At 36.1% G+C, this 11,133-nt stretch overlaps 2 protein-coding genes across 2 annotated transcripts; one reads left to right on the top strand and one right to left on the bottom strand.

Annotated features, from left to right (window-relative positions):
• The first annotated feature begins 2,050 nt into the window (after positions 1-2,050).
• On the top strand, positions 2,051-4,191 carry LOC145063394 (GRAS family protein RAD1-like). Its single transcript, XM_079010997.1, has one exon. It carries the CDS (start codon positions 2,328-2,330, stop codon positions 3,909-3,911), a length of 1,584 nt encoding a protein of 527 aa, XP_078867123.1. The 5' UTR covers positions 2,051-2,327; the 3' UTR covers positions 3,912-4,191.
• Positions 4,192-4,833: 642 nt separating this feature from the next.
• On the bottom strand, positions 4,834-9,613 carry LOC145060949 (RAF-like serine/threonine-protein kinase 20). Its single transcript, XM_079008281.1, has 9 exons — positions 9,369-9,613; positions 6,768-8,872; positions 6,607-6,678; positions 6,361-6,513; positions 6,114-6,277; positions 5,867-6,014; positions 5,467-5,589; positions 5,293-5,380; positions 4,834-5,214 (listed from the first exon to the last, which is right to left on the bottom strand). Exons 2-9 carry the CDS (start codon positions 8,673-8,675, stop codon positions 5,024-5,026), a joined length of 2,847 nt encoding a protein of 948 aa, XP_078864407.1. The 5' UTR covers positions 8,676-8,872; positions 9,369-9,613; the 3' UTR covers positions 4,834-5,023.
• Positions 9,614-11,133: the final 1,520 nt, after the last annotated feature.

Genomic DNA, 11,133 nt, shown 5'->3' with positions numbered 1-11,133 from the left:
TTGTGAAATATCACAAAATAATCATCAATTATTCATTTTCATGTAATTTATGAAAATATGATCATCTGTTTTGATTTTTTATGATAACCTAAATACTAAAGATACGGATATTCATCTGTGAATAAGAAAAAAAATAATTTGACTTTCATTTATTATTGGAGTTGCATTATTTAATAAATAATCTAGAAACAGAAGAAAGAAACAAAACCATAAACTATAATTTATTACAATCTATATAGCCTTGCCTTAGAGAAAGCATAGGCCAACTAATAATGTCTCATTGCTTGTTGGCCGACTCACCCAAAGTTATGACTTTATTGCAAACCCCACACACCTCTTCCAAATACACACCCACACACTATCTAATTCACCATTTCCAACTCTTTATTTAGTTTACAACTTCATTTTAGTAATCTTCTAAATCTAAGAGATTAAATAAAAAAAATAGTTATGTTATACCATTAGTGAAATAGTGTTCAAGTTATAAAAGGTTATTTTTGTAATTATTCCATTTCATATTATATATAATATAATTAATCATTTATAAGAAATCCTACATTTTGGAGTTCCATTTTTCTATGATCTAAGATGTAATTTGGATGAAATTATGTGTTTGTTTTGAATAAAAACTCAACAATATGTTGGTTTTGATGGTTATTTGATTACAAAGTTTCAACTAAAAAGGATGATAAAGAAATAAACGGTATTATTTATATATTTAGATTTTTGTCTAAACTCGGTCTTTTTCTTTTTACAAATCTTTCCTAAAATTATTTTTCTTGTACACAAATTCTACAATTTTTAGAGTTTTTTTTGCACAAACTTCTTTGTAAATTAATGTTTTTTTGTTGTAAATATTTAATTAATCATTGTGATTTTAGATTCTGAATAGTTTTTTTTCTCAACCGTGATTTCCACGGGTTTAAACCTAGTACTTTATAAAAAGAGAAAAAAGTTTGTACATATAATCTACATGGGTTAAAAACTTGATTAAACCGACCTAACATTTTCACATTTAAGAATAAATAGGCTAAAGACTCAGTAGTAGTATAAATAAGGCTTCAAAGTTCATCTATTTGGTAAGGACGTCTTTTTGATTTTAAAAGTCATTTCGAAAATAAAATGAATCCCTAAATATGAATTTTTTTTCATATAAGAAAATTTCATCAACATTATGATAAGTTAATAAATGTTATAAAAACAATCAAAATAAAATAACGGTAATACAATATATATAATTTTAAATAATTATATGAATCGTGAAACTCTTCTAATATTTTTGGAAACATAGAAAGACACCAACTATTCATAACCAGTACGCTCCAATATATTGGTCTCAATAGTTAGCATTTTCAGTTCATTAAGTTTTTTTTGGGACATTGTGGACCATAAAAAAGACTAACAATTTCAGTTTTGATAATTGATATCTATGAGTATTATCTAAAAAAATATTTATTTTTGTTAACCACCATCTATCAATTTAGTCTTCCTTTTATTAGTTATATGATAAAATAATCAAATAAAAAATAATTTTCATATTTCTTTTGAAATTAATAAGTCATCTAAATATTTTTTTTCAATTACATACATACATATATGTCTATATAACCTTTTTTGGCCCCTCTTATGACATGAGTCTTATGCAGTCGTCCATATTACACATTCTTCACAGCCGCCATTGTTAAATTTATCCCTCACTTTTATTCCCACCGTGGATCTTTATTCAGGGATTTCATATCCCCGGCCAATTTGGATTCGTAAATCAGATTGCCATAGTGATTTAGACATTTGTAAAAACTATGCACCAATACATTTTGGCGACAAATGTTGATGTGCCTTAGCCTCATAGCTACTCAAGGCACATAGCTACTCAACATTACATACTTTCGGCCAACAAGTTTACATGATTTTGGTTAAACTAAATTGGTTGAACCATTTTATGCGACTTTTCATTTTGTAGGACCCATTTTTACAAAAACAAAGCCTACAAAACGAAAACATCAAATTGGTACAAACTCAAATCTAAAACGGACAAGGACAACACCGCAATTTTACATTAAAGTAATCTTTATTTGGTATAAAGATCGAATCTTTATTGCATGATTACATCATATTCATATTTGACCATTTCGAGCAAAAATCTTGAACCTTAACCTTTTAGCCAGCTTACCTTGTTTGGGTGTGTTGGGTGGTTGTTGACAAATATTTCAGATGCCTTGCCTGCCGATTTTCATCCATTTATAATCTTAACTATATATAAACACACACACTTCATAGTTCATATTTCAAATCTGTTATACCATAAACTCAATAAAAGAACAATCTTTATGGAAGAATTCAACCATTTTGGGTTCTCTTCCACCAATATTCATCAACACCTACCAATTCGCCGGTTTTCACAGGCAGCACGTGTTGAAGAACACCACCAATTCCTATCGGATGATCATAACTCATCATGGGAGCTCCTTCATCACCTTGATGATCAAGTTTATCCACCGGAAATGGCTCCTGCTTCTGCGGATTCCATGGAAGAGTTTCAATTTGTCGACAGCTTCTTCAACATTGAAAATATCTACAATGAAGACTCATCATATAATAACTCTTTCTTCCCTGAAGTTGTTCTTGATGACACTTTCTTGATCCCTGACGACAATGGAGATTTTCCGATGATGATCGATATGAGTATGAGCAGTTCATATGAAGATGCTACCTCGCCGGAAATGTCTGTACAACCGGCAGCCACCGTAGACAACCAGGATCAGGTGAACGTAAATGGTGTCGACGACGGTTTACAACTGGTCCACCTCCTCTTAGCATGTGCAGAGGCGGTGGGTTGCCGGGACACTCAACTCGCCGACTCAATTCTCTCCCAGATTTGGTACTCTGCTAACCCTTTTGGTGATTCCTTACAAAGGGTATCCTATTGTTTTGCAATGGGGTTAAAATCAAGACTTATCCATCTTCAAAAGGGTACCATTTCAATGGCGAACAATTGGGAAGAAGGTGACGTCACGAGGGAGGAGAAGATCGAAGCTTTTCATCTCCTCCACCAGACGACACCATACATTTCGTTCGGATTCATGGTGGCAAACGACGCCATTGTTCAAGCGGCCCAAGGGAAAGATCAAATCCACATTATCGATTTGGGAATGGAACACACGCTCCAGTGGCCGTCATTGATAAGAACCCTAGCATCAACAAAACTCATCCGGATCACCGGAATTTTAGGAGAACGGGGAGAAACGGCGGAGTTGGAATCGGAAATGGAATCCGTGGTCGCCGGAGCGAATTCCGTCGGAATTGAAGTACAGTTCCGACTGATTCCAGGGCCAGCCACTCCGGCGATGCTAACGAGAGAGAATCTAGGAATAAAAGAAGGTGAATCGTTGTTTGTAAACAGCATACTCCATTTGCATACGTATGTGAAGGAGAGCAGAGGTTCCCTGAAAACGATACTTCAGGCGATCAAGAAGTTAGGGCCGACGCTGCTAACGGTGGCGGAGCAAGACGCGAACCACAACGGGCCGTTTTTTCTCGGGCGATTTCTTGAATCGTTACATTATTATTCGGCGATATTTGATTCATTGGAAGCAAGAATGGGGAGAAACAGTATGGAGAGGATGAAGATTGAGAGGAATCACTTTGCGGAGGAGATAAGGAATATAGTGGCGTATGAGGGAACAGAAAGGGTGGAGAGACATGAGAGAGCTGATCAATGGCGGCGGCAGTTGGGGAGGGCGGGATTTCAGGTGGTGGCCGGAATGAAAGACCGGCAAGCTATGGTGATGAAGAGTTTAGGCGGTGGTGATGGGTATACAGTGGGGAATGATCAGAAAGGGAATGTTTTGCTTGGTTGGAAAGGGAGGCCGATCATGCTGGCGGCGGCTTGGCTGCCAAGCTCCTCCTCCTAGTGCCGCCTCACTCCGGCCACCTTTCCTTTTCTTCTTGGCCCGGTTTATTACATTCCATATACACAATACATGCTATACTATAATTTGACGAGGGTAATCATGTCTTTTTACAATGACAACTTTCACCTAGGTGGAATAAAAACATGTCATGCAATGTAATATCATAATATCATAATGTTGTATGTAATACCAAAGGGGAGTCGATTGACAAATTAATCTACATTTCATGTAAAAGAGATTAATTGATTGCTTAATAAAGGCAAGGGGAGTCTTAATCTAATTACTTTGATGGTTCCTATGCCATACACACAATTAAGAACCAATTGAGATCTTGCAATTCCACCAAATCTATTGTAGTTCCAAGTTTAAAGTTTCATAAAATTATTGTTTATGTTGTTCACTTGAAAGAAAGTGATTGGAATTCGTAAGATTTTACTGTATATGCCAATGTGTCTCACATGCGTAGTGTGAAAATTTTTAAGACCTTTTAACTTGTGGATTATCAATATTGGGTTAGCCGATAACTTTTTTGGCTTAAGGTGTTACATGTAAATTTGTTAAGTGCTAAGTAGTCACCATTGCCCGTATTAAAGAGGTAGGTGACCTCTACGATATAACCAACATCCCCTAGATGACCACTCACTTGATTCCATTTGATGATGAGTAGGGATGAGGTCTTAGCTATACATCGTTGCTTTAAATTTGGATGGGATTTCTTATGAGATTCAGGGAATGATGTCAAGATGTATCCTTTTTAGCGACAAAGAGCCGTAAAACATTCTAATTGAGACGTATGCCTCTACACAAAACTAATAATGATCATTAAGTTTGTGTTTGTGTTTGTTATACAGGATAAAACTAGAGGGGACTCTATCTCTATCATGATATCATCGATGATGAAAATGAGAAGGGCATCCACGTATTTACACAAACAAGTATTCAATAACAAGTCCTTGTTTCATGATTTTACATTTCTCGCGTCCGTCTTGACATGTATGTTACGAAATATCCAAATGGAAACAAATACAATAATAATAATAATAATAATAAGATGAGTTTATGCATGATAAAGTACACCATGTTTGTATATATATAAGCGTTCAAGCAATCTACTAGGACGCCTTGTGATGCCCTTTACTCTGCTGCTGACAAGCAGCAGACATGACCCGTAATTGATTTGTTATTTCTGTAAAAGACGGCCTCACAACCGGATCCGGGGCCCAACATTGCTCCATCAACCTTCTCCACTCCGGATCACAATCACTTGGAATTGTGGGTCTAAGTGTGTTGTTCACAATACCACCTATAATATTATATATAATAATATAAACCAAGTAATACTAATAATTTGGTAAAAAAAAAAAAAAAGGTCAAAGCCTACCTATGATTTGACCATAATGCATATTTGCATATGGCTCTTCGCGAGTAAGAATCTCCCATAACACAATCCCAAATGAGAAAACATCAACCTGTTACGTTTTTTATAAAATAAAAATGAGAAAAAAAAAAACAAAAATACATTCAAGGCAAATAAACGTATTTTTACTATTTAAACCTTCTCAGAAACTTTATTGCTGCCACCATTTAGTAGCTCTGGAGCCATCCATGGGAGTGTTCCTCTAACTCCACCTGAAACCAAAGTGTTGCGTTTGATTTTTGAAAGTCCAAAGTCACCTACCTGCATAATAATAAGGGTATCCAATTAAAACTTCATTCTTCTTCCTATTAACTCCTTAATGGATAATGATTTTTCTCTGTCTTGTCTGGATAAGGTGTTGTATACATACAGTCTGTTTATCTTTTTCTATACTAAATAAACCGTCTGAATGAGACTAAATGACCATTTTACCCTTACATTCCAAATCACAATACCCATCAATCTTAACGTGACAGGAAAAACACAAAGGGCAAATATATGACACAGGGTTAAAAAGCATAATATTTCATGTCATAACCTTGCATATAGGGCGAGAAGAATCTTTCATGTTCACCAACAAATTGTCACATTTTAAATCGAAATGAACAATGTTCTTTGAGTGTAGATATTCCATTCCAAATGCTGCATCCATTGCAATTATAAGCCTCTTTCGATGATCAAGATGCCTAAAAAATTACATAAAACCAGATCAGTTATTACAAAACATATACTAAAATTTATACAACCAAAAGATGCATTTATTATGATCTTTTGCAAAATTTTACCTATCTTTGCGAAGTAAAACATGTCTTAATGAGCCATCAACCATGAATTCTGTTACAGTAGCTAAAGTTCCATCAGGCCCATCTTGTACTACACCATAAAATGCCATTACATTTGGATGATGAAGCTTTGACAGAATATCAGCTTCCCTCCAAAACTCTATTGTCTACAATAAAAAGACAAGATGACAAATTTACCCTCATTCATCACACAAAATACATTGACAAGATGAATATATATGATGCTAACCAGTCTTTCTTGTTCAGATGATCTCCCTGCAAAACAGCTTTTCTTGATGCGCTTGATCGCGACATCTGTCCCTCTCCATTTTCCATGGTACACTGTACCAAAAGTACCAGATCCAAGCTCCCTTAACTCTTCAAGATCTTCATTTCTTATAATCTGCAACAAGAACCATATAAAAAAAAGTTCAAAACTACATTAATCTTTCATGACCTTAAAGCTTTTTCATATTGCATCATTAATTCAACATACCTGTAAAGAACTGATATCAAGATCACCCAAAGAAAGATCGATAGAAGGTAGCGCATCATTTCTTGTTTCAACCTATATAAGAATAATAATAATTGAGCAATGAAGGAACATTCTAGAAAAGTCAAACATACACGCACAATAAGTCAATAAAAAAACACTACCTCATACTCTGAATCTGGAACTCTCATGTTTTCTGTTAAATCCTCAAACTGTATCCCCTCATTGGCTTCCATCTGCGAAGGATTGTAACTCGGTTGCAAAGATGTTGTTGACTTTTCTTCATCTTCAATTTTAGCATGATCATCTTTATGGACCACAGAAGCTTCTTCTTTAATATTGTGAAGTCCAGATAAAAACACAAGATGATCTTGATCGATAAGAGAAACATGATCATCCTTGTTTCTGAACTCATCACCTGCTAATTTCTGGAAAAAAGACCAGTTTTTAGGTTCATGATTTGCAATGTTCATGCTCAAATTTGTTCCATCTTGTGGTAATACACCCATTCCAGGTGAATCTTCCGCCATTGCCCTTGCAAACACATCAGATAAAAAATCACGCGGAAACCGGTCGTTTATATCAATCAGAATGTCCCCATGCTCCGCCCGGGAACCACCACTAGCCGCCGGAGCACCGGTGGTGGTGACACCACTAGCCACCTGAGCCTGACCATGACCATGACCACCACTGGCGGCAGCACCACCATCATTCTGATTCTGAACCTGATTTTCTTCATTTTGAGAAGCTGGATCTTCAATGGATTCCGATGTGTCAACATCGGATTGTAATTGAGAAACAAGGAATTGAGATCCGAGTGAATCATCCGACTTGGTCAACCGATTAAACTCGGTGGGCCCACGTGGGATCCTCTCGGAATGATAAACACGTGGAGGTGCAACAGGTGGCACGACAGGTGGCGGGGGCTCAAGGTAACTCAAATCAATAAGATCAGACCCCGAGTTATCGGGACCCACAACACTGTTAGTTGCACACGAATCGTTTTCATTAGGTGTAACAGCTTTTGAGGACACATGTACTTGTTCATGGTGTTTTTCCTCATTTGTTTTAGGTTTTGGAGGTAACTTTCCCTCCAAATCATCTCTGGGAGATTTTATATTTTGTTGGAGTGGGACTGATGCCGGAGTTTCTACAGGGGATTTATCTCCTGTGGAAGGGAACACGGGAATCGAAGATGGAACATCGACATTTTGTGAATCAAGCTCGTTTAGATTATTAGCAGAAGATCTCATTAAACCATGCATGCTCGATTCCTTTCTTGAACCCCCCATGTCCATTCCGTTTACAGCAACTACAAACTGGAATTCGGAATCCCCTCCGGAATTAGAATGGACGGAATTGGAATCATCCAAGTCACTCAAAGAGAATAGAAACAATCTAAGCTTTTGTGACCCTTCGCCTATACCTAACACACTGCATTCCTCCATCATATTCTGTAAATCTTCATCAGAAGAAACAGAAACCAAAGCATCAAGATCTTCACCAGGAAGCTGATATTTTATCGCATAAGTTTCTATATAAATTTCCATCACTTTTTGGCGTAATTCTTGCCAAAAAATATCTCTTTTTATACGGATAATTCGCGTATTTCCTCCAACATATCTTAGCTTTCCATCACTTGGACGTGGTAATATTTTACCACCAAAACTACATAAAATCTTGATTTTTGATGAATTATCTGAAGCACTAGAAGAAGAAGCATAATCATGAATAGCTCCTCGTGAACTACTGTTTTCAAGATCCTTTGCAGTTCTTTCTATAGTATTGAGCATGGGGATTTCGGACCCACTTTCGGATCCCGTATGGCTAATTCCTAAAATGCCCTTGAGTTCCAGGTAGTTTGTTGTGTGACCAGGGTCACCTGCGGGAAATTGGACAAAGGGCATTCTGGGGTTTACTCGGTCCCGCATGAATTCTAGGGCAAATTCTTCACCTGTTCTGATGGAATAATTCAACACGGGTTTAACTGAAGATGATCTAGGTAGAGAATCATTACTCTCGGATTGAATGGAATTGTATTGAAGATGGTTGTCGCTTTTTGATTGCTCCATTGTAGAAACTGTATGTTTAGACCTTTCTAGAAAGTTAAAATTAATGGTGGCAAATCTTGATTTGAGAATACCATGAAAACTGGAAGGAATTTGTATGGGGGTAACTCATTTTCAAAGGTATAAGATCAAAGTAGAATGAATCTGTATAGGAATAACTGATTCTCGGAATACCACCTTCAGTTTAATGAGCTTGGAACCTTCAAAATAGAATAAACCAAAAGAAATTAAACATAGAACCCATTGATAGTATATGCTGTAATGTATTCTAGATGCAAGAAAATTTGAATGTTCAATGTAAAAAAGGTTTTTTTTTATGCAATCGTTTAGCAGACGCCTTGAAACATCGGTTTGAATCGAGCTGACTTCAACCCATTACCAAGCAACCCAAACGGTTGACATAACTATCATCGGAATTAGGAGTTGAATACACACAAATTTAGAATCACATAGATGGATAAGTTCATCAATACCCAAACTTTCATACTTCACTGGTTAATTTGTGCAATAGGTGCCCGTGAATTTAAAAATCGAAACAGTTAGTTTGGTGAACGAACAGGATACAGGAATGCAAGTTAGGAACCTAGAAGATCCAATCAAGAACCTCCTCGATTCTAAAAACCCAGATCTGGAACTGTCGTAATTCAAATACGCCGATAAGAAAAACACTAGTAGATTAAAGGGTAGATCATATACCTGAAGAACATCTTGGAAGAGTCTCCTAATTTAACGAAACAGTTTCTGATTGTGATTTCTTGATTAAGCTATAGGCTGATACACGTATTTGCACGCAGTCTCACTCTATCTTCGTTTAATTTGGAATCGCCTTTTTGGGGGCAGACTAAAATTGGGATTTTTGAGGTTTTTGTTGTTCATCCAAGTCAAACGATCAAGTCCTCACTCATATCCTACAAAAAATCGACTTCTTTCTCACTATGATGTTGTCAAAAACACTTTTTTTAATCTATTAAAAAACATACTTAATATGACTATAAAAATAAATTATATAAAAGAACCGAAAGATTTTGAATTTTATTTCGTTTGATGTAGACATTAATGAATTTTATTATTTGTTACATCATTTTGTACGAGTTCTTTTTCTTTTGCCTTAAGAAATAGTTGGAACTATTTAGTAGCTAAGCCTTTTGACGTCTTATAGAAAAATTATTGTCTTTTGAAGAGTTGATAGAGAGCATCCCATGTGTTGCACATCCATAGTTTTGTTTGCATCATAAATAGGGACGATAAGGAGATGGATATTGATGTTCGGTAAAATTCGGTCTTATCCATTCCATATGATACCCGATTAGTAAATCCATTTGGGTTTATGGGTATACCTGTGGGTAAAACCGTAAATGAACCGAACGTTCATCGAACTGTTTGTAAATCTTTCCACGTGTTCGTTCGTTTAATTATGTTCATTCATTTTAATTTCCTTTTGTTGTTCAATTGAGTTTGATTACATTACTGTATTATATCTTCATTTATATTTATACATATTCAATTACGTTTGTTTATCTTTGTTTATTTATGTTCGCTTAACATGTTCACAAACATAAACGAGCGAACATGAACAATATAATTTGTTAAAAGAACGAACATGAACAACAAAACTTGTTCGTTTATTTATTCATGTTTGTTCGTTTGTTTGACTAGCTTAAACGAACGGATATGAACAATCATTCGTTCGTCTCGTTTACAACCCTATCTACGAGTATCAAGTATCATATTTATGATATTAATAGGTTAAAACTTACCAATCATCACTTTAATTACTAAGACTTTGGGGAGTAAGAGTTGTTTGGCCGCAATCCTTGCCACCGTGGGAGGGGGAACACTGCCCCCTTATGAGGTTTCCGATGTGGTCTTTCCGCACATGGCTAAATTTGGTCGCACAACTTTTGCTTGCTTTCTCATTTCCCTAGACTGTTGAACGATCAAATTTAGAATATATATATATATATATATATATATATATATATATATATATATATATATATAAACCTCTAACACCTTATTTTTTTCAAACCAAAATCAAATTTTTATATCTTTATTGTAACATCCGGGTTCCCAGGTATTATATTTTGTTCCTTTATTTTTTTTTTTTTTTGAATGTTGTGGGGAGACTCGACGAGTTGGCGTCTAAACTCGCCGAGTATGGTCGCGGATTCGTATGCGGGTTCACAGCTGGACTCGGCGAGTTCACGAGTGGACTCGACGAGTCCACGCTGTTTAATGACACCCTAATTTCCAGGGTTTGAGACCTATTTAAAGGGTCTTAGGGCCTTTATTTGCGGCCACCAACCCCCAGAGAGAAACCCTAAGAGATCTAGAGCGTTTGTGAGGAAGGAGAGGCCATTCTTGATCCTTTTGTCAGTGTTTTTGCAAAAAGGAAGTGACCAAGGCAAGAGGAGGCTGAAGGAGGTGCGATTTTGGTGGTTTTTGAGCTCATAGAGATTGT

Source organism: Lactuca serriola, chromosome 7 (assembly GCF_051521515.1).
Source record: "Lactuca serriola cultivar US96UC23 chromosome 7, Lser_US96UC23_V15, whole genome shotgun sequence".
Classification (NCBI taxonomy): Eukaryota; Viridiplantae; Streptophyta; class Magnoliopsida; order Asterales; family Asteraceae; genus Lactuca; species Lactuca serriola.
This window is presented reverse-complemented; position numbering and strand designations above follow the sequence as displayed.

What these genes read in the sequence shown, in the direction of transcription:
- LOC145063394 (XM_079010997.1), top strand. Translation starts at nt 2,328, where the DNA reads ATGGAAGAATTCAACCATTTTGGGTTCTCTTCCACCAATATTCATCAA.
- LOC145060949 (XM_079008281.1), bottom strand. Translation starts at nt 8,675, where the DNA reads ATGGAGCAATCAAAAAGCGACAACCATCTTCAATACAATTCCATTCAA. An exon ending in TTGATATCAGTTCTTTACAG is followed by an intron (nt 6,514 to 6,606) that starts GTATGTTGAATT and finishes TTCTTGTTGCAG; the next exon opens with ATTATAAGAAATGAAGATCT. An exon ending in GTTTTACTTCGCAAAGATAG is followed by an intron (nt 6,015 to 6,113) that starts GTAAAATTTTGC and finishes GTAATTTTTTAG; the next exon opens with GCATCTTGATCATCGAAAGA.